This window comes from Trichoderma virens (genome assembly GCF_000170995.1).
Source record: "Trichoderma virens Gv29-8 chromosome Unknown TRIVIscaffold_5, whole genome shotgun sequence".
In the NCBI taxonomy this organism is placed as follows: Eukaryota; Fungi; Ascomycota; class Sordariomycetes; order Hypocreales; family Hypocreaceae; genus Trichoderma; species Trichoderma virens.
In genome coordinates this window covers 2,673,483-2,695,140 of record NW_014013744.1, presented here as the reverse complement: position 1 = coordinate 2,695,140, position 21,658 = coordinate 2,673,483, and the positions used below count along the sequence as shown (strand labels likewise).

Below are 21,658 nucleotides of genomic sequence, written 5' to 3'. Positions count from 1 at the left end.
CGGAAAGTTGTCAGCTAGGTATGATTGAAGGATTCATGACTTTTCTCTCCTGAGCGGCGAATTAATTAGGCAGAAGCAATCTGATGCCGGCACTCCACAGGCACGGATGTCTGATATTTCCCTATACCTAGCTAGTAGCATGAACTTATGCAGACCTGCAGGTTCCAATACGACGTGGCAGCACCGTCCGCCTGGCATGAGGGTTATCGCCAAAGACGGCAGTTTGGGTGGCGTCGAATAGTCTGCGGATGGCTTCGTATACTAGACAATATAGAGCAAGTGATATAGGAAACGCCCGGCAAGCGGCATCACTCATCGTCAGCCTCGCACTGCAAGGGTAAATGTCCGGTAGGAGGAGCGCGTCTTACGCTTCACACCACCAGGGCAGCTCACCTGAGATGTGAAGTGGTGGCGGCTTTCAGAGTTGTCGCAGTTGATTCCACACTACGGAGTCTCTCTAAAGCCGATGTTACTTGTAAAGTCTTCTCCAGAATACAGACCGGCCGCGCGCTCGTATCAGAATTGAGGCAGTATGTGCGAACCTCGCGGCTCGGAACTATTACCCCAGAATGTTAAAATTGCGGAGACCTTGCGGAGCGCAAGACGCTCTTCATACAAGTAATCACAATTCATCCGGCAAGAAGCGCGCGCTCTAAAGAGACAGTTCATGGAGACAAATCACTATCTTGGATCCAGGCTACTTTTGTAAGCATACCCGCACAGCCACATGTTCACGACTCTTGACATGGCTTATTACATACCATGTCAATCTCAACCCTCGGACCTCTTGAAAGCCTGTGGCGCAAGGTCAACACTTCTGGACAGACGGGAAACATGTGGGGGGGATCAGCTGCGCTGAATTCCCTTGTTCGAGTACTAGCTTCGAGCTCACAGACTTATACAGCTCGTCGATCCGGGCCACGACCGATGGCTAGGATACTAGTTGGATAGGAACGACGATTTGGCCGGCGTTCCGTGCCACTGCTACGGAATCTATAGACGTCCGTAATCCGCAGCCTATGCTCCCGTTTCAAGTGCGAAGTGATTCTTGGTATCTAGATCGGCGCTTCTCGTTGGTGGCAAAATCGGCCAAACTAACTTGAATAGACGACAAATTATGGGGATCTGGCCCCCCTCGCTAATTTAAAGGCCCTGAATGGTGACTTTGTCTGTCCCTGACATTTTACAGTAACACCGCTGAGTCCGGCAGGAGCGCATTGTGTGGATGGCTCAACCCTCTATTGGAAGAGGAAGCAATTGTGTCTATTCATAAGTAACAAGGCCCGTACAGCTGACAACTGCAACTCCAGTCTTACTCGGAGGATGCTCGGTATTATGGCCACCAAAAGTCACGATCCTCTGACTTTCCAAATCTCTGATCGTTCTTAGCTAATTAGGGAGTAGTCTAGTAATGAGATGTTGAAACCGGCAACCAAGATTTGATCCACAACGACCCCGTGAGCTGATGATGTTTAGATGTATGGAAAAAGAAAAAAAGGAATACGTGCCAGGAGCACCCTAGTTGGCTATGAGTTTATGCTCGACACTCCTAGTATAGTGCTAGTACCCCATCTCAAGTGTAAGCCGTTCCACGATGAGTGCCCCGTTTACTAGGCGCTTTTACTTGTTTACTCAAAGTCGGTGGCTCGCCCTGACCGATAGATGAAGCCCAAAGAATCGGAATCTGGAAAAAAATTGCTTGGACTTGTACGTTTCCAGCAGCCATGCGAGGCGTCTCGTTGACGAGTATATGGTTTCCGGTTAGACTGACCAGCTGTGTGGGTTTCATTGTTACCACGCTAGAGCTTTTGAGGGACGCTCATAGGGGATGTCACTCACACCCCGGCAATTCCTGCTCAACTTCGCTTCGGACCGATCTCAATGGCATGTTTCAACCTCTCAAGGTTCTGGGGGTGTGGACTATTTCTCTGACTATCGTTGAGAAGCTTCATTCCTGAAAGCCGGACAGGTGACATGGAGCTGATGGTCCCGCTGCCCACCTGATCCTCGTCCACAGCTGTCATGGGTATTTGGAGGGGACCGAGGCAGATATATAAAGGTCTTGGTTGAAGCCATTGGTTTCGAGAGAGCTCCTCACGCCAAACGGGTCCATCACATCTTTCCCAAGCCAACTTCTTCGACACATTGACAATGTTGTCGATTGCTGGCTCCCTCCGCCAACTCGGGCTCAGCGCCCTTGCTGCTGCTGCAGCTCTGTCTTCTCTGGCCAGTGCCGCACCCTCCAACATCCAGGTCCGATCTCTGGAGGAGCGTGCTGCCGCCGGTAACCGCCTGGTCTTTTGCCACTTCATGGTCAGTAAAAGACATGCTCGGTATTACAGTCAGTGTAAAGCTAATCTTCGTTCAGATTGGCATTGTTGGTGATCGTGGAAGTGCTTCCGACTATGACTCCGATATGCAGCGTGCCAAGGCTGCTGGTATCGATGCCTTTGCCCTCAACATCGGAACCGATTCCTACACCGTTACCCAGCTCAACTATGCTTACCAGTCTGCTGCCAACAATGGCATGAAAGTCTTCATCTCCTTTGACTTCAACTGGTACAACCCCAGCACCGATGCTGCCCGTGTCGGTCAGCTGATTGCCCAGTACGCCAACCAGCCCGCCCAGCTCCAGGTCAACGGCCGTGTTTTCGCTTCTTCCTTCGCCGGTGATGGCCTTGATGTCAACGCCGTCCGCTCTGCTGCTGGTACCAACGTCTACTTCGTCCCCAACTTCCACCCCGGCCAGTCTTCCACCTCTACCATTGACGGTGCCTTGAACTGGATGGCCTGGGACAGCAACGGTAACAACAAGGCCCCTACTCCTGGTGCCAACGTGACTGTCGCTATGGGTGATGCCAGCTACCAGAGCTGGCTCGGCAGCGGCAAGACTTATCTTGCTCCCATCTCTCCTTGGTTCTCCACTCACTACGGCCCCGAGGTCTCCTACAGCAAGAACTGGGTCTTCCCTGGTGGCGCTCTCCTGTTCAACCGATGGCAGCAGGTCATCCAGCAGGGCTTCCCCATGGTTGAGATCATCACCTGGAACGACTATGGCGAGTCTCACTACATTGGCCCCCTGAGCTCCAAGCACGGAGATGACGGTAACTCCAAGTGGACCAACGACATGCCCCACGACGGTTTCCTCGACCTGTCCACTCCCTTCATTGCTGCCTACAAGAACGGAGACACCAACGTTGCCAACTACGTCCAGACCGAGAAGGTTGTCTACTGGTACCGCCGCAACCTCAAGACCCTCAACTGTGATGCTACCGACACCACTGCTGGCCACTCTGCCCCCAACGCCAGCGGCAACTACTTTGAGGGTATCCCCAACGGCTGGCAGACCATGGACGACAATGTCTACGTCGTCACTCTGCTCAAGTCTCCTGCTACCCTGAGTGTCACCTCTGGCGGCAACTCCCAGTCCTTCAACGCCCCTGCTGGTGCCAACATCTTCACCGTCCCCGCCGGCCTCGGCAAGCAGAGCTTTGTTGTCAACCGCGGCGGCCAGAACATCCTGTCTGGAACCTCTCTGATGGACATTACCAACGTCTGCAACTGCGGTATCTACAACTTCAACCCCTACGTCGGCACACTCCCTGCTGGATTCTCCGACCCTCTTGGCCCTGATGGTCTTTCTTCCCTGACTTCCGGTCTCCATGTCACGACCTGCCAGCCCAAGCCTTCTCTGGGCACCAACCCTTCTGTCCCGGCCAGCCCTCCTGCCAACCCCACCAGCAGCACTCCTCCTGCTTCTCGCACCAGCAGCGCTGCTCCTTCAAACCCTACCAACTGCGTTGCCGGTACCGTTGCTCCCGGTGAGTCTGGCAACTTTGCTGGTCTCTGCAGCTTTTCTTGCAAGTAAGTTTCGGAGTGTTTCATCCTTTTTTCTATCTCAATGCTCACATATGGAACAGCTACGGATACTGCCCTCCCGGCCCATGCGTGTGCACTGCCACCGGCACCGTCCCTCAGGCTCCCCCGAGCAACGGCCGAAACGGATGTCCTCTTGCTGGAGAACCCGCTGCTTATTCTGGGCTATGCTCCTTCAGTTGCAATCACGGGTTAGAAAAACTACTTCTTTTCTTCATTAGAACTCAGCTAATTGCTTTTAGTTATTGCCCCGAGGGAGCTTGCCAGTACTGCTAGATGTGGTGATGTGAAGCTATTCGCAAAAAGGTACGTACTTCGGCGAAGGACTGAATATGGGCGTGAGCCGCACCTGTTTACCGCTTTGGAGAAGGTAAACACAAAATCTGTATATAAAATCAATATAAATGTATATTTTGATGATAAATATTGTGCTTTTTAGTACTGCATGTGATATCTATCCTGTTGTGAAACCTCTGGGCTGTGCACTACTATGAGAGGGGCGGCGATTGTTTCCTTACCTCGACGTCGGCGGATATTTTTGTCATATTCTTTTATATTATCAGCCTGTTCCTGCTTTTCAAATGATATATTTACACAGGTTCGCATATAACCCTCCCTGGGCTTCATATTCCGCTGTTATACCGACAAGAGTCCAATGTTCGTCGAAATTTGGTTAATGACCCCAACCACTCCTGAGCACTCCCCGATTCCGCTCTCTTGGGACCACCACAATAAACACGACCGACTGAATACCCATCTCAAGGCATATTTGTATTCTCCATCATGACATCAGTAGCGGCGTTACAACCAGTCCTTATTTCCCAGATGAAGTATTTACACAGCTGACAATCTCCGAGACCTTGGAGTCGCTCCTCTGCCACGTACAGACTCCAAGGTTTCACCACGATGTTTCTTTCGTTTACAGCATCACTGATTTCGCAACAAATTTGAGTCTAAACACTCTGATTGTGCCTATTGGGGGATTTTGGGATGTATACTACATGTATGTTGAAATGCTCTCAGGATTTGGAGTAGTCAAGCCTGCCTGCAGCAATACGATCCCTCGAAGTTGCCATAATAGCTACATGTATTCACGCAACGAAAAGAACCTTGAACTCATTTTCTTTCCACCTCTGACGGCGAAAGGGCTATAAACAAAATGGATCGACTGTGGTAACTTTGCTTGTTTGTTCTCGATTGGATTTCAGTCCGGAAATTGGCTAGTTCCACAGATATTGCCCATCGTCGCCTGAGATGGTGGGTAAATATTCGGGCACATCATCTTCGTCGAAACTGTGACATCCACTGCTTGCCAGTGTCAGCGAGAACCCACGAATGTACTATAATTCCAGCATCGTTGACATATACCTAACTGAAGGCGTCCTTGAGTTCTCGTGAGCAAAGACCACACAAAAGTCTCCCGGGGCTGGAGCGAAGGATTGCATATCCTGCAGGTGAAAAACCGGCTTTGGTGCGACATTGCCGTCAATTGCGTCGGATCCATTGCGAGGGAGAAGTGAAGCTGAATCAAGGTAAATTGTACTGTTGCATGGAATATAGAGATGCCGATCTTCCGGCCTGCCACCTGTCTACCAAATCGGCTGGAGCTAGAAAATCCGAACCTCGAGGCTTCTCAAATACCCAGCATTCCATCGCTTTTTGATCACCTTCCCAAGGGCCCTTTAAGCACGCCGGGCATGTCTTGAACAATATCACGCTCAAGCCGCAGAAAGGACTTCCTCGCAGGTTCAGCTGAAATAATCCAAAGCCATGAACGGAGTTGGTCGCCCCTTGTCATGCGCAATCAAAGTTTGCTTGGCATCGATGAGTCAAACGCGCTCGCAGCGGAACATTGGCACCACCTCCTGTTTGTATACAGAAGTTTAAGCATATTCAATACTGATAGATACCTCTCTTTGTTTACCGAGACGGCACTAACAATGCTCACTCTGCTAGGTACCGTCATGTACAGCACGATTTTAGGCGGTCTGCCACTCCGTATGGCCCGTGGAGATCAACGAGCGAAACCCAACAGCCGCAACGGAAGGCTGCTTCCCGTAAATCGTATACGGCACGAGGAGTGAGCAAAGAATCCGACACACCGTCTAATTAACTGTCCTTCCCAAGTACCTACTTTGGCAAGGCATCATGTCTAGCAGCTGCGTGCTGCTGTGGGTTAGGCCACATTTCAAGTTGCCCAAAGTTTTGTGAGCGCCCGGTCGTCCAAAGAAAAGAATGTTCTTCTATATCCCATTCATTGTCCTGAATAGTTGATTCATCAGGACGTCACCGTCAATGCTTACAGGCGTAGTGACAAGCGTGAGTACATACAGGTATATCCCACCTCGTCAGTAGAAACAACGTACGTGCGAAAGAGCTGCGTGACACATCAGGTACTAGACGACGAAGACATCTCCCACTGGGTAGATAGCTCACAAGATGATTCAGCCATCCTAGACTCTAGTGCCAGCCTAGCGCCCGCCTCTTCCGCTCGAAGCCGTAACATACCTGGATTCAGTAGATACTTCTTCGACGCCTAATTTGTCTTTCATGCATATGTACCCTTATTGCTCAAAGCTCTCGTAAAGTTGATCTTCTTGAGGGGCTTCCTCACAGTAATTGTCAAATTAATCCAGCAATCCTTGGGGTTGTCACTATTCATTCTTTAAAAATTAAGTAGCCGTGTCCTTATTCCAGATCTACTCATAGACTGTGGGGTTTAATCCACAAGATTACGAGGAGGTGTCAATCATCATCTCGGACTGCCACTGCATTGCGGATATCTATACACTTTGTCACTTCGCTAAGGCTTCTCAAGCTCGACTGAATAGAGATAGTAGAGATATTTAGAGGCAATGAAGATATCTAGAGGCAGTAGATATCTGTAGATATATCTATAGATAGTAGAGATATCTAAAGATAGTAGCGATATCGACAGAGTGTGTCACCGACAGAAGCTGGGCCCTCGCCGGCCAGAGATCAGGACTCCGCCATCTGCCTCTTGTTGGCTCCGGCCGATCATGGGGGTAATCGTCATATATGGCTCCAGATTACTGGAGCGGGCAAAGAGCTGATGGTGCGGCGGGATGCGATAACTGGGTGCTGGAAGAGAAGAGGCTACCAATCGTGCTCCTAGGCCGGCGCTGTTTCTAAGTTAGATGGCTTTCGGAGGATAAGCTTGAGTATTGCTCACAGAGATGGGGAAGTCGCTCACGGCGTGCTTGTTGGTTCAAATTGTAGGGCATTTTCTATTCCAGAAGTCAACACGACATAGGGAGACAGGTGTGGCCTGTACTCTCGCTTCGCTGTGGCTGAAGTGTCCCAGAAGGAGACGCCACGGGACAAGTGAATTAAGTGACGACGACAGAGTCATCACTCTCAAAACGTGACAGCGCAATATCGAGTCGATGGAGAGCTTGTAGAGCTTGCATTGTATAGAGGGTAACTGTGCCTATAGATTCTCTGACATTAGTACAACTATTCTTGTGACGCCTCTGTCTGTCGTGGAATAGAAAATGCCCTGCAATTTGAACCAACAAGCACGCCGTGAGCGACTTCCCCATCTCTGTGAGCAATACTCAAGCTTATCCTCCTGAAAGCGCCATCTAACTTGTAAACAGCGCCGGTCCAGGAGCAGATCAGTAGCCTTGCTGTACTAGTAACCAGAGTTCGAGCGCAGAAAGGCAGCTTGACGCAGCAATATCCCAGAGTGGAACGGGTGCTTCAAGCTCCAAGCTCCAAGCACCTTTATAATGACGACGTCCACGCCTTTGCCCTTGCTTCCGTCCCTGCCCACAGCTCTCTTGTACTTGAAAGTCCACATGCCATCATTCTTCTCGTTCCAGTATGTGCCAGTTGCGCTGCACATTCCTCGTCGGCTGACGTGCGGTAGCATCTGTGCTCGTCGACAAGTGAGGCTCCTCAGTCTTGATATCGGTGCCGCCGCGGGGGAGAGGAAGAAAAAGGGCGGTGGGAGAAGCAGGCAGAATTAGTATTTCGTTGTCATCTACATTTCCTCTGACTCCTTCGGCTATTTGCCCACTTGCTCTCTTGCAGCTGCACTTGATCGGCGACTTGTTCCCGTGTTGTCCAGTTGCCTCTCTGTGTTGCTATCATCTCTAGATGGTCAGCTATTGAGACTCGCATTATGGCCACAGAGCTTCGCTGGGATTTACCTGCATATCTCTTGCTCTGACTGCTTTGACTGCTTAGGGTTGCGCTTTGGGTCACCAAGATTAGCCGCACATCTATCGGCCCTGTCAACATCCGTAAACACCACTCAACCTTGATTTGACTGCTCTTAGCTTCGCCTTAGATCTCATTAGAGAGCCGCGGTTACTAATCCGAGACACCACGAAGAGGTATCAGTCATCGTCTCGGGACCGGCAAGACCACTTGATCAAATGCCGGCGCCTCCACCCCGGCCACTTGGCCTAGGCTTCTCAGGCCCCCTGGATAATGTCAAAGACGCCAGGGGATGCGGATACTTGTCTGATCATCACCACAGATGCACTTGTAGTGGCACAGTGAGTAGCCGCCCGCCATTTCGCGGCAATAGCCACAACCACAGCGGATGCAGCGCCGGAGACATGCATCGAAATTTTCGACAAGTTTCTCTAGCCTGAGGTATCGACGAGGGCTCCCACAAGCTGCATTCGCGCAGCATTGTACCCATAATCGATGATGAGGGCGTTGGATTTGCCAATGCAGTTATCCCCTAAGCCCAATTCGTCTTCAGACTCGGGAATGACTCTGAAGCCGAATAGATGTCGTCGCCTGTTGAGCAGGATGGCCTTCGCCTTTGCAGACGGAATTGCCTTTGCCCTCAGACGGAACTGTCATCGCCTCAAAAGACGGACTTTCATTGTCAACGCCTTGGAAGATGGACCTTCATTGTCAACGCCTTGGGAGGCGGACCTTCATTGTCAACGCCTTGGAAGGCGGACCTTCATTGTCAACGCCTCAAAAGACGGACCTTCATTGTCAACGTCTTGGAAGGCGGACCTTCATTGTCAACGTCTCGAAAGACGAAATTGTGGGAGACAAGGGTATACCCAACTCTCTCACTTTAGTCTTGTCATTCAAATCAGTGCGAGAGTCACTGACTTGTGTTCCCCGTTCACATGCCTAGAGCGGCCTTCATCAAACGAAGAGACAGATATCATCTGCCCCTTGTTCGATGGTACGGCTGAAAGAGAGGCTCCCTCTTTAGCCTGCTCATCGACAAAGCCAATCTTCACACCAGGTGAAGAAGTTGCAGCAGGCACGGGGAGTGTCTGCCTTCTGGAAGAAGTCGGAAATCCGCTTCTGTCCAGAGGATGGCTTTTGTCGAGGCATTGTGAACCAGTGGGGGAGGGGGAAATGGAAGGGAAGTGGAAGGGAGGAGAAGGGAAGGGAAGGGAAAGAGGAGGGGGAGGGGGAGGGGAGAGAAGAGGAGAGGAGAGGAGGGGGAGGGGGAGACGTACCTGAAGAATCACCAAATAATCTGACACATTGGAGCGGCGAAGGAGGGTTGGCGAGGAAATCGATCGATCGAAAGAAAGTCTCTTGATGTGGGAGAAGAGAAGAGAAGAGAAGAAACGCGCACACGCCACTTGGATTTCCAAAAAAGTGATGCCGCCTGTTGACTGACTAAGCGATTTCCGCTTCGAATTAACGTGCAGGTGCAAGTATCTTTGTACCTTCAACTTGTATCAGCTGTAGTCTGAAAGTCGAAGAGATGCAGTGAAGAAGAGCTCATCGTGTTTCGCCGTGGTGCCCGAGTGCCTGTAGACGGTCTTGTTGAATATCAAAACCAGCCTTGTTTGTCTGTGAGAAATATCCACACTCGTTTGGCTTGGTGCAAAGTGGAGGACCCCTGCCAAGTCTTTGCCACTAAGTCGTACCGGCGCGTGGGCCAAGCCTTAAAGCTTTAGGTTGCCCGACGTTTATGATAGCTACAGCTCTGTTCCTTGTATGAGAGTCTATCAATCCAACAAACGCTCTCGGTCAGGAAAAAGAGAGCAATTCCGCCTGTTTATTGCATATCTGGCTGCAGCAATGTTCCAAAGATGACGTTCCTAGGTAGGTGGGTTACCTCCAATCCAAATCCCAAGCCGGTATATGTGTTCACTGCGTTTGAAGCGCCGGCTGGGAAAGAGGTTGACTGCTGCATCACGACAGGTATATTGAAGGTAGTCGCTCTGCATCTAACACCTGGGCTCTACCAAATATCTCGGCATTCCTGGACAGCGGTTTACAATTCTAGCCATGGCACTTATAGAAGAGGTTTTTTCCCAACCGTTGGTGACTGCTGAGAGGCATCCTTCGCCACACTGCAGTCATGGCCATGAACTTTGCATCATGAGTTTGACAAACCAACCCGGCAATATTCTGGCATCAAACTAAGACGCTCTCACATTCGAACTTCTGCAAGTCTGTAATTGTTTTCTATCGCATGAATTTGAGGCACAATATGCGTAATTCTGTAGCGATTGGTTGACTGAGAGTCCATAACACTCATGCCATGTACTTGGGTATGTACTCTGTCGCATGAGCTGGATTAGTACTAGCCTCTAGTGTAAAATGCTCGCCCCACAGCTCTGATCCAATAATCAGAGCCCTGTAATTGAGCTCCGATTTTTTGACAGCTGACGGCTGACCAATAGCATGCCGGCTGGCGGGACGCAATTTCATCATTGGTGCGTCCAATTTTGGTGGCCCGCACTACGTACCTTGTACTGTACGCAACTCCAAGAATGAGGTTGGCGATGCTACCCTAAATGGCAACAAATTACGCCCAGATTCTTCTGATGAGCTTGTATTCGGCATCCATGTGTAATATTTATTGGGCAGATGTATGAAGTGGACATGATTTCTGTGGCTTTAACTGCGAATGCCATTTGAACAGATGCTGTGAATGTGCCTAAAGTAAGAGAACACGTTGTTCCATTCACTTTCTAGCAGCCAAGATTTTCACATGTTCAATGGCCTGCAATCTAGGTAAATGTATTACCTATTACTTACATAGTAGGATCTAGTATCCCATGGGAAACAGTAAATGTTATCTGCTGGGTGTACATGGCTTTCGTAAGTACGTTCTACGTATAGCTGGAATCCAAGTAGATGCACGGGAAGGCTTCATCAGAACGCAGCTATCGGTACCTCATCAGATATCTCTTGATCCTCAATGACGCTCCAACAATGGTAAACTCAAAAACCAGTACGTCATACTTCCACACGCGGCGCGCTTTGCATGATTCACGCGTTTCATTGAAGCGCGTTCCTACGCGTGATGCGGCTGGTGGCTAATTTTCTGTGACTTGCCGGCAGCTGTAGAGGAATCAGCACCAATAGCTACCTAGTATAGTAGTTTATTGGATTATGGTAGTACTACTTCAATATTGCTCGTGTAGTTCCTAACCTCCCAGGTAAGTTCCAATCTGCCTTGAGGTCGTGCCATTTCATATGGACACCATTCAACTCAGCCACAGGCACTCGGCACCAACAAAAGAACGGGACACTGGCACATGATGATTACTTTTCTTTACTTTATCTTACCTCTTCTCTCTATGTACCTTTGCATCCGCCACCTTTTCACGTTTGAGAGCGCAACCATTGTGTCGAAAGAGAACTGCTAGTTTGACAGAAATCTATGCAGTCTTTTCATCGTTTGTCGCCCTACCCTTGCCTGTATTCCTACTTTCTCCCAGATTTGTCTCCCAAATTCAACTTGACGCATCCATGCTTACCATTTTCTGACAATAGCGTAAAGAAATATCCTTCTGCCTAGCTCTTTATCCCGACAGACATAGTTTCCGAGAGACTCACCCTCGCCTAACGCTGCGTCTACGAGCATCGGTTTCTTCCATGAGCGCCAAATTGGAAAGTGTCCCAAATCCCCTTGATAATCTGGTGTTGGCAAGATTGCTGATGAGATCTATTTTTTTGTTATGCTTTTTGCTGAAATCACGACATCTTCCCCGGGCGTCGGTCAAGAGGCAGAAGGTGCATCGCTGCTGATATTTGCTCCACGAAGAGTGCTCAAGACATTTGGATCCTTTCGAGAAATGTTACTGTGTCGGGGTTGGCACTGCAGACGATTGGCAATGTTCTTGTGTAGAGCTTAGCTTTTTGACGATGCGTTCCTGTACAGATGGTTTGTCTCTGTAAGATGATCTTTCCCCTACGCAGGTGGTCTATTCCTGTGTAGAAGAACTTTGCCTGTGACGCCCTATTCGAGTTTGGCCTTTGTGGGCAATTTAGATCGGTGATACTGCCGCCGAAGACAGCCACACGATGTTCAATCCCGCGTTTTGCCGCACTATTTCGATCCATGGGGCCGAATGTAGCAGAAGCACAGATACTAAGTTGGCGATGCGACACAGCAGCTCACTCTCTCAGTTAGTCCACGTCTCGCGACTCAAAGACTTGAAGTTTATTGTACAATGCTCTGGTACAGGAAAGGGCGCTCTTAGAAGGTGAATCCAATCTCTTGTGAATCTACACACAATGACATCTACTAACACAGAGATTTCTCCAGTTTCTATGCGCTACCAACTGAGCCGTATTGTGGCACACGAGATATCAGCCTGTCGAGGAACAGAAAGCCCCTTTCTGATGCCCTTGATTAAAAGACTCGAAGACCCCGGTATGCGAAATATCTGTGGAAAGATGAGCCTCGGTCAATTTGGCCTGGCTGGAAGGTGTCTCAGGGCACATTCCCCTAGGTATGCTATCCCATGGCCTCCAGAGCTACTTGAGATATCTAGAGCTACTAGAGATATTTTGATCTACTATCTGATACTACCGGTAAGAACCTCCAATCTCAGGTCTTATGCCACCTCTCTTCTTCCACATCTGCATCCTGTTTGCTTTGCGCCTCTTTTTGCTCTTCAGTACCGCTCGTTTTTCGACAGTCGCAATCAACCGTGTCTGCCGGATTGCCGCCCCCACCAAGCCGTTCCCGGCGTACTGAAGGGTGAGAGGAAATACAGAGCACATGATTATGGTCAATGCTGACAATGCCTTTACAGTTGGCTGCGGAATTCGTAGTGGCTTGGTTACCATCTCCAAGTTTAAAGTCCATGGCATTAGAGGAACTTTGACCCGTAACTAGCTCCTGAATACACCGAGAATGGGACTAATACTCTCAGAGCCCGCTCTTGCATCGCTCATATTATTCTCGACAATTCGACTGACGATATTTAGAGGGCACCGGCGATGTATTTCGCTTTCGTGTCAGCCCCGATTTGTACAAGATTGCTGGGAGTAGCCCTGGTAGTGTCCTCGCCGCGAGCGAAGAGGCACAGTTTTACCAAACAATGGAATATGCTGCAATAAAATGGGTGGAATAGTAGAGGAAGACCGGCGATTACCGCACATTCAATCACTACGATAGCGAAGCTTGGAATAGTTGAGATGGAAGGGAAGGGAGAGACCAGATTGCAATTCACAACACGGTAATTGAAAGGGAGACAAAGCTGGTGGGATGGTGATGTTCAACCCTTTCAATCAGGTATACCATTCAAGGAGCATTTCCCAGCCAGTCACTGTCGCTAGCATTTTGTAACAGTCAAGACCCAATCAGCCCTCCACCTTGCGTATCCCGTCAGCATCAAGGTTGAGCTCTGCTTCGTTGTATTCATCGTCGTCGGGGAGCTGCAGATGCACGGCACTGAGTATCGAGCCGGAGAATTGGACTTCGCCCTCAGATTTGCAATCCAGCACATGGCCGCCTCGGTCTCGTTCGTCGGTAATGAAGTGTAAATGATCGCCCGCCACACTGACGCCTTGCAAAAATTCCGGCGATCGGAATCCAATGAGACTGCCCCGCACATTGGTAAACTCGTTTGTCGTTTGGCGCTTGTGTAGCTCTCTGAGCTTCTCGTGTTCATACCGCTGGCCGTCTGCGGTTCGCACTGCAACTGACTGGAAAAGGCCGTCTATTCGGAATGACAGGTAGCGATTCTTGGTCTTTGGGAACAGATTGGACATGACATCGGAGAGGCCATGCTTGCTATCGAACGCAATCTTGGCGGTGACAGAGGGTTGAAAGCGCGTAACCATGGCGAAAGGAGCTACGTCAGTACCATTCGAGGTGTCAATAGTGACAATGGAGCCATCGGACTTCATCTGGTAGACTTCATTGTCCAGGCAGATCATCTCGCCGGCCATCCGACGAAATGTGCCGAGCCCATGGTCGCCGTGTTTGACGAGCTGGCTATACGGGAGTCCCGTTTCCCCAATGCCCTCCATGAGCGACGAGACGACGGAATACTGGTAAAGCTCGTTGTAGGCCATGATGGTATCTCTTCTCTTTGATGCCGGAGATAGTAGCGGTGATGGTGAAATGGGCAAGATGACGTCGACCTCCCTTGGGCTATCTGGCTTCCACCGGCAGTTAACCGCGCGCCACCCGATTAAGGTTTGTAGGATGCCGGTGCATCATTCGCCGTCATTCGCTGTCATTTGTGTAGTGCAATCAGGCAGCCCAATCACGAGCTCTGAGCTAATGCGAGACGCCTGTCCGATCTTCCCGTCTTGGCTCGACGCTAGCGAAACAATGGCTGTGGCCATCTCTTATCTGGTCTTCTGGTCTTGTGGCGCGGGGGTGTTGAGAAGCATTGCTGTTGATGATGCGAAGAGGGCGTTGATGCTTCGGATGTTGTGCATTACGATGTGAGCGTCCTGGTTAGAGGGTTCAGCGAAAAGACATATCAGATCAGCCAATGGACTGGGTCAATTGCATCTGACCTGACTTGCGTGCTTCATCCAGCGCCAGTCACCGACTGTGAGATGGTTCAGATTCCGACTGCCGTCATCGCTCGCCAATTTTCCATCGCGAAAGAAAGGCATTCTGGTGTTGAGCACCTTGATGGTCTGCACGCACATGTATCCGGGCGGACACACTGTTTCGCCGGTGCCTATCATTCAAGTTATCAGCAGGCAATCTGTAATCACTAATCAACTCCATGTGACATTATGAAACTGACTCAAACACTGACACTGCCAGTCTTTGTTGACTCGAATCTTAGTTGCATGGAACACTAGCCGATTCAATTGATGGTGCCTTTGATGCTCTTCCCGCGATGTTAAGCTCAAACTACCTACACTACATGACCACCATTTCGCTGCCAGAGACCGCCCACCGACCACGCGTTTGCCCGCCAATAAACAGGACCTTTGAAGAGAAACTCGCCGATGCAGCGTGGACATTGCTCTGTGCTCACCAATCGTCATGCCTGCACATCAGTCTGTTTTACGGAAAAGACAATTAATGACGCTGCCCTTGAAACATCCCCAGTTGGTCGAAAGCAATCTGATGTAGTGCCAGTCACTGATTATTTTTTGCAGTAGATACAGGTACTCTCTTCACCGACAGCTTCTCCCTCCCAACCGAAACCACTGCTCCCGCGCGTCCAAAGACGGCTGATCGCCCACTTGCTAGGCTTCCTTATTGCTGGGTGAAAGAGCATATGCTCTGCTACCAAGTTCAACAAAGATGCTAAAATGGCGTGGTAACTCGGATATTTCCAGTGCTGTCAGCCTATACTCGATCCTCAATGGAGGAACTGCTGCAACGCCTACCGCCGGACAAAGGAGTCCCATTGTTGGCTGTTATTCGACATCTATTTTCCTCTACCTCTTTCCTCCCATGGATGACTGTCTTTTCTTAGCGCCTTTTTTTGGCTCTTTGAACTTTGACTTGGTGCGCTACGAAATGCCTTGGCTCGTCATAGTTCTACCTACCTGAGGATATTGATAGCAATTTGTAGCATCATTCGAGGCACCGCCTCTATTAATACAGCTATCATTCAAAGTGTATATACTTACTTCAGATCAACATTGAGCCTTCCAGGAATTAGCTATACAAGTATTTAATGCCATAATAATCCCATGGAATTGGCACTTGGGCGTGGGACGTGGCCGAGTGCAAATGACCATTGCCAGCTGGCGTTATTTTGAAGCAACGAATCGTGCACTACTATTGTCAGCTGGAAGTGAAAAATGCTGCGCCAAGTGTGAAGGCGAATAGAAAGTTCCATCCGTCGTGCCTTGGGAAGTTTTTCTTCTTGTCAACATCACCATCACCACCGCCGATCGTAAGTCAGCCCGTTTCCCCCATCGTATCATCATCGCCATCACCATCTTCAGCAAATCTCTCCTCAACCTCCCTCTGACATCCAGTTTTAATATCCGCTTTTCACAATTACTTCTATTTTCCCCTTCATAGCCGTGTCCATGTCCGACTTCGCCTTCATTTCATACACCACCCTCTCCATCACCATCATCGCTACAACTCCCTGACCTCTGAGTTCATTACGATCAAATACTAATCGTTGAATATCTAGATCTTCACTTCTTTTAAAAATTGTTTCGTGAGTCTCGTCCCAGTTTCCTGAAAACAGTGTTTACCTTGCTAACTCCATATTAACAGACATACCACAATGTCCGACGTACGTTTACCAGTTTCTTTCAACAAACTTCTGCCTCATCTCTACAACATTGGTGCCGATGTCCTACTATTTCTCACTTTACTAATATGCAAATACACTAGTCATTTCAAACAATCACGGATTCAATTTTGGGGACGGATAGCGAGGACATGCCGAATTTCCGGCGTGTTTTACGAGGCTTTCTGGGCCACCATGGCGCCGGTGATGGTGGTGTCACCACCACCACCACCAACAACAACAACAGTATGGCTTTTACTATCTCTTGAGTTGACACTGTAGCTAACGCCGTTGGACTAGATCGTGGAGGGCGTGGTGGAAGAGGAAGAGGGAGTGGAAGAGGAAGTGGACGAGGACGAGGACGAGGCCAAGGAAGAGGCCAAGGAAGGGGAGGCGGCGGCAGTATGTTTCCTTCTACTCTCTCTGCCTATATGCCATCTTCAAGGCTAATGGTTTCTTTTGCAGTTGGCCGCAGAAATCGTGGCGGCGTGGTGAGACTCCGCGGCTTTGTGGGACGTGGCCGTGATGGGACTTTGTCCCGGAGCCAGCTTAGACGTGCATTGGAGGCGGGTCTTATCCACCCGGAGCAAATCGTCGGGCAGCAGCAGCAGCAGCCTCAGCAGCCTCAACAACAGGCTCAACAACAGGCCCAGCAGCAAGTTCAACAGCAAGCTCAACAGCAGCAGGCGCAACAACAAGCCCAACAGCCTCAGCAGCCTCAGCAGCCTCAGCAGCAGCAGCAGCAGTAGAGAGGATGGATGTGGTGTTTTTTTTTTTTTTACACATTGTTTTTTTTTGTGTCCTTTTTTTTTCCCAATTTTTTGTCGAATTTGTCTTTAATTTCTTTTTTTTCATGGTACAATGAATGCCCTCTTTTCCGACTGCCATGTAATTGCCGTTTCCAAGTGCCATGCAAACATTTGAACCTCGGATGCCCTGTTTCGCCGGTGTTTATCGTACACTCTCTCTTATCATCCCTGCTACCAGTTCATGTCTTCAGCATCACTTTCCCCCGCGACAATCATTGTCAAGAAGTTACCCACCGACCACCTACGAAGAAATCCATTTCGACATTGCCGCTGGAGAAAGAACAAACAATAACTCTTGGAGTGCCCGATTGCGTCGATTCCATAGTTCGTCTTTCCACAGAGCCTATTACGCGGCTAGACAAGGTGAAATACTGCCAAGCTACTTTCCATCACGATCTTGATCCTCATTATCACCATCAACATCATTATATCCCAATTTACTGACGACAACGACGACAAAGCAGACGACAACAAAGACGACGAAGACAACGATGACGCAGACAACAACAGCCGCCCCGGCGGCAAAGACGCAACTCATATACCTCATCCTTCTATCTGTATTATTTAAGACTGACAACCTTGCAGCCCATCTCACGCTCCACGGCGGCATCCCCACCTTCAGGGGCCGCGGCCAGAATGGGACACTGTCCCAAAGACAACTGAGATACGCTATCAGAATGGGTGTAATTACCCGGAGAGAGGTTTTGCGGCTGATCCAGCAGCAGCAAAAAATCCAACAACAAATGCAACAAATGCAGGAGCTTCCTGAAGAGCTCCAATTGGAGGAAGATGTGGGAGAACCAATGGAGATGTAATTTTCTTTGTCAAGTTTTTATTCGCCTTTGTCGGATTTGAGCCTATGTACTATTCGTCAACTTGTGCTCTATGGATTATATTGATCACTTTGCTTCTTTCTTCAGCTCCCAGTTGGAAGGATTAACTTGGCCGCGCACTTCCGTACCTTCCTGGCCAGCAACCGACTGCAGGCCCAGACTGCCAGCTCTGACCGCCTTGCCGCCTGAATTGACGGTAGGTACCAGGTAGGTAGTCGCCAGTGCAAAAACTTCAGGTTCGCCTCGCGTTTCCCTCTCGTCTCCGGAGTACTATTTCCACCAAAATGGCATCTCTACTGCCGCGATTATCGCTTGTTTTCTCTTTCTTTCGTCCGTTATCCCCAACGGCATCTCCCTCTCCTTTTCTCTCCCTCTCCCCTCCCGCAAGCACCCTACTAATTTGAGAATGAGAATGAGAAAAGCCTTCTAAATTTGCCTAAGTGGCCTTTTTTTTTTTTTGTTTTTAAAAAACAAATTCTTTTACAAAGTAAGCAGCACTGTCCATCTATGTTTGCGATACGGTGTTTAATACTAATAACTGGGAACTAGGATGCCCATCATCGATCAACTTGAGGGTATTTTACGCATCTTGTCGGCGCCTACGGCGCGAGAAAGGGCCCAACGAGGCCAAGGCCGTCGCCAAGGCCGAGGAGGAGGCCGAGGAGTAAGAGGGAGACGAGGCTGAGGAGGTATGCCACTCGCTTTGTATCTCTTTAAGCTCCCTTTTATCATTCAACAAGCTGACAGTATTTGAACAGGGCGAGACGTTTGGGGGGGAGGGGGGTGGTGAGAATCCCCGGATTCTCCGGCCGCGATGGCAATGGCACCCTTTCGCGCTCTCAAGCGTGTACTTTCTTCAACCAAGGCTACGAAACCCTCATCGCGACCCAGCAAACAGCTCCGGCTGCTACTGCTGCTGCTATTCTCTTCGCCCCAGCCCCCGCCCCAGCTCCAGCTCCCGCTCACGCTCCGTGGCCCCCGTGGCCCCCGGCCCCGGCCAGCTGCAACAGTAGCAACGAGAGCCACTATAGGACGTGGAGATGGTTGGGGCCCTGGCCCTCGAAGAAGAAGAAGAAACCTAAGGCAAAGAAGAAGACAAAAAAGAAGAAGAGGAGAAAAAAGAGATCGCTCCTTCTGTAGTGGGGGAATATGGGGAAATATGGGGGAATTGGACATCGATTTTTATTTGTCCTAAAGATAAGACTTTTGCTTTTACCACGAGTGTTATGAAGAATATGCAAAACAAGGAGCAGAAGAAGGAAGAGGGGGAAGAGGAGGAGGGAGTGGACGAGACCGAGGAGGTATGCCACTCTCTCTAACCCTTCTATCATTCAACCAGCTGACACTATTCAAACAGGCCCAGATGATCGGGGTGGGCAGTGAGAATCCCCGGATTCTCAGGCCGCGGTGCCAATGGCACCCTTTCGCGCGCTTATCAACTCGGGGACTTCAAGCCCCAATGGCAACCCAACAAGCAGCCCCGGCTCCTACTCCTGCTCTAGCCCCAGCCCCCACCCCCGCCCCAGCGCCTGCGCCTGCTCCTACTCCTACTCCTGCTCCTGCTCCTACTCCTGCTCCCGCTCCCGCTCCGGCCCCCGTGGTCCCTGGCTCCGGCCAGCAGCAACAGCAGCAGCAACAGCCACCACAGGATGTGGTGATGGTTGGGGCCCCGGCCCAAGAAGAAGCGGAAGAAGAAGAAGAAATCCAAGCCCAAGAAGAAGAGGAAGAGGAAGAGGAGATTGCTCCCTCCGTTGTGGGGGAGCTAGACATCGACTTCTCGTTGTCTTAAGGTCAAGGGATAATCAGGCGTTACAAATGAGAGTTTTTATTCCCCTTTATGGTTCGGAATATATATTACCAGTGCAGTCAGGGAAAGATTGGGGATTTTTTTTTCGTCTATTTAATTCAAATTTGCTTGTTTGTTCCGATTCATATTTCAGTCTTTCACTATTCCCTCTTGTGCTCTGTGCTTTGCTTCATGCCTATCGCTTGCGGCCAATCTTTTGTTATAATACTCTATCTACTCTGTCTACTCTATCTACTCTGTCTACTCTATCTACTCTGTCTACTCTGTCTACTCTGTCTACTCTGTCTACTCTGTCCACTCTGTCTACTCTGTCTACTCTGTCTACTCTGTCTACTTCCTCTACTTCGTCTTTGCCGAGATAGAGACTAAAGAACAGGGCCACAACAGTGGGAGCATCTCCCCCCTCACAGCAGGTGTCAAACTTGACGGTCGTGGAAAGACGTGCTTCGGAACGATTATTCTTTATCGCTCACTGTGGACGCCAGGTTCCACCGATCCGTCATTATTTCGGGCTCAGGGGCTGATGCTTCAAGCCAAGAACAGGCAGCCGAGATGACTTTGGAGGGAGCTGGACTGGGGCGAAATGGCTACAGTGATGTGGTTGTCAGACACATCTTCAACGGTAGCCACTACTGAAATGTCGGTTTTATAGTCCAAATCAAGCCAGCCTAAACCAGCAGTGACACGACGAGATGGACTCAAAGGCTACGTTGTTGCGAGTAGGTTCGGCGTTGGTGGCATCATGCTTGAAGTCGTATGCGTCGCGGCAAAGCGGGAACCCTGTGAAATCGAGTAGTGCAAGGAAGAGAAGAGTGAGGATGAATTTGCCCAATATTGCGGATTTTTTGTACTCCGTGGACTGTAGTCTGAAATTAAAGAAGAGGTTATGTAGACTTGCATAAGAGTGGGTTGTCTGCAAAGGATTGTTGTGCTGCCATGAAGGGCCTGTATCCGGTAGAGGGTGCAACGCGAATCTCAGCTACTATGAGGGTATGCCTTTGTGAGTCCGATATTTTCTGCATCAGTCAATCAAGGGCTCGCAAGCAAAGATGTAGTAGGCGCGCTGGGGGAGTAAAAGCTACATGAACTCCACCTTGGTCAACATCGCTGACTGAGGCGAATCTAGATGACTTCTTTTGAACACGACGGCCGCAACCGAACGAAGCAACACCGAACAGTCAGAGCAGCAGATTTTCTTCCTCCACGGACGCTTTTGCAGGTATCCGATTTGTTTCAAATATCTGCATCAGGGACACATCTTGTTTGCCCTTCTTTCAGGGCCTGTCGATGTAAAAAATATATCTGTTTCAATGCTGAAGGCGCCCATCTCTGAGCGACTCCCAAGGGTGCCACTTCTCCTTCATAGACCTGAAGTTTGCTTGCAACAGCAACATTGTTCAGCACCTAGTGCCCACATTCTCATTGAACAAGTCCAGCCTCTATTAGTAGTCAATGCTCAAGAAGAGAGAAGAGTACAATAACGTTGTAAAAAAAGTAAGAAAACGAACATTCCCCTTCTTTTCTCCTCCTGTTTCGTCTTCCTCCTTTGTATCCCCCCTGTGATGGTACTACGAACAGATCATGTCTGAACATACCTCCCACTGTTTTGAATGGGATGTCTATCAACCGAGCCTCGAAGCTTGTTGCCGATGCGCCAAAGGAGCCATCGTCGCCCTCCTTGAACCTGTAGCCAGAGTATGTGGTCTGCAAAACAGGCCTTACCGCCCGAGTACTCTCCAGAATATATCCACCTCGGGCCTGTTGCCTGTACTTTTCCAGAGGATGCCGCAAAAGAAAACATTGACTCGGTCCGTGGTGGACTCAGAAAGCGACAAGTTCATCCAGCATCCCAGCTATTACGAAGACTTAAGACGTGGGGGAAAGATATTTGTGACCATT

The 21,658-nt window shown here is 49.7% G+C and overlaps 5 protein-coding genes across 5 annotated transcripts; 3 read left to right on the top strand and 2 right to left on the bottom strand.

Moving 5' to 3' along the window:
- Nucleotides 1–1,896: 1,896 nt before the first annotated feature.
- Nucleotides 1,897–4,297, top strand: TRIVIDRAFT_76832 (glycoside hydrolase family 71 protein; the record flags this gene model as incomplete). Its single annotated transcript, XM_014102755.1, has 4 exons — nt 1,897–2,313; nt 2,369–3,864; nt 3,921–4,067; nt 4,119–4,297. 4 exons carry the CDS (start codon nt 2,152–2,154, stop codon nt 4,150–4,152), a joined length of 1,839 nt encoding a protein of 612 aa, XP_013958230.1.
- A 4,195-nt stretch (nt 4,298–8,492) lies between these two features.
- TRIVIDRAFT_221278 (uncharacterized protein) lies at nt 8,493–9,213 on the bottom strand (the record flags this gene model as incomplete). Its single annotated transcript, XM_014102754.1, has 3 exons — nt 8,493–8,711; nt 8,852–8,942; nt 9,119–9,213. 3 exons carry the CDS (start codon nt 9,211–9,213, stop codon nt 8,493–8,495), a joined length of 405 nt encoding a protein of 134 aa, XP_013958229.1.
- A 4,071-nt stretch (nt 9,214–13,284) lies between these two features.
- On the bottom strand, nt 13,285–14,157 carry TRIVIDRAFT_179461 (uncharacterized protein; the record flags this gene model as incomplete). The annotated part of the gene is made up of 1 exon (XM_014102753.1): nt 13,285–14,157. One exon carries the CDS (start codon nt 14,155–14,157, stop codon nt 13,441–13,443), a length of 717 nt encoding a protein of 238 aa, XP_013958228.1.
- Nucleotides 14,158–16,505: 2,348 nt separating this feature from the next.
- On the top strand, nt 16,506–17,059 carry TRIVIDRAFT_221276 (uncharacterized protein; the record flags this gene model as incomplete). Its single annotated transcript, XM_014102752.1, has 3 exons — nt 16,506–16,556; nt 16,611–16,716; nt 16,776–17,059. 3 exons carry the CDS (start codon nt 16,506–16,508, stop codon nt 17,057–17,059), a joined length of 441 nt encoding a protein of 146 aa, XP_013958227.1.
- A 551-nt stretch (nt 17,060–17,610) lies between these two features.
- Nucleotides 17,611–19,741, top strand: TRIVIDRAFT_200343 (uncharacterized protein; the record flags this gene model as incomplete). The annotated part of the gene is made up of 6 exons (XM_014102751.1): nt 17,611–17,930; nt 18,040–18,152; nt 18,502–18,616; nt 18,711–18,961; nt 19,150–19,253; nt 19,310–19,741. 6 exons carry the CDS (start codon nt 17,611–17,613, stop codon nt 19,739–19,741), a joined length of 1,335 nt encoding a protein of 444 aa, XP_013958226.1.
- Nucleotides 19,742–21,658: the final 1,917 nt, after the last annotated feature.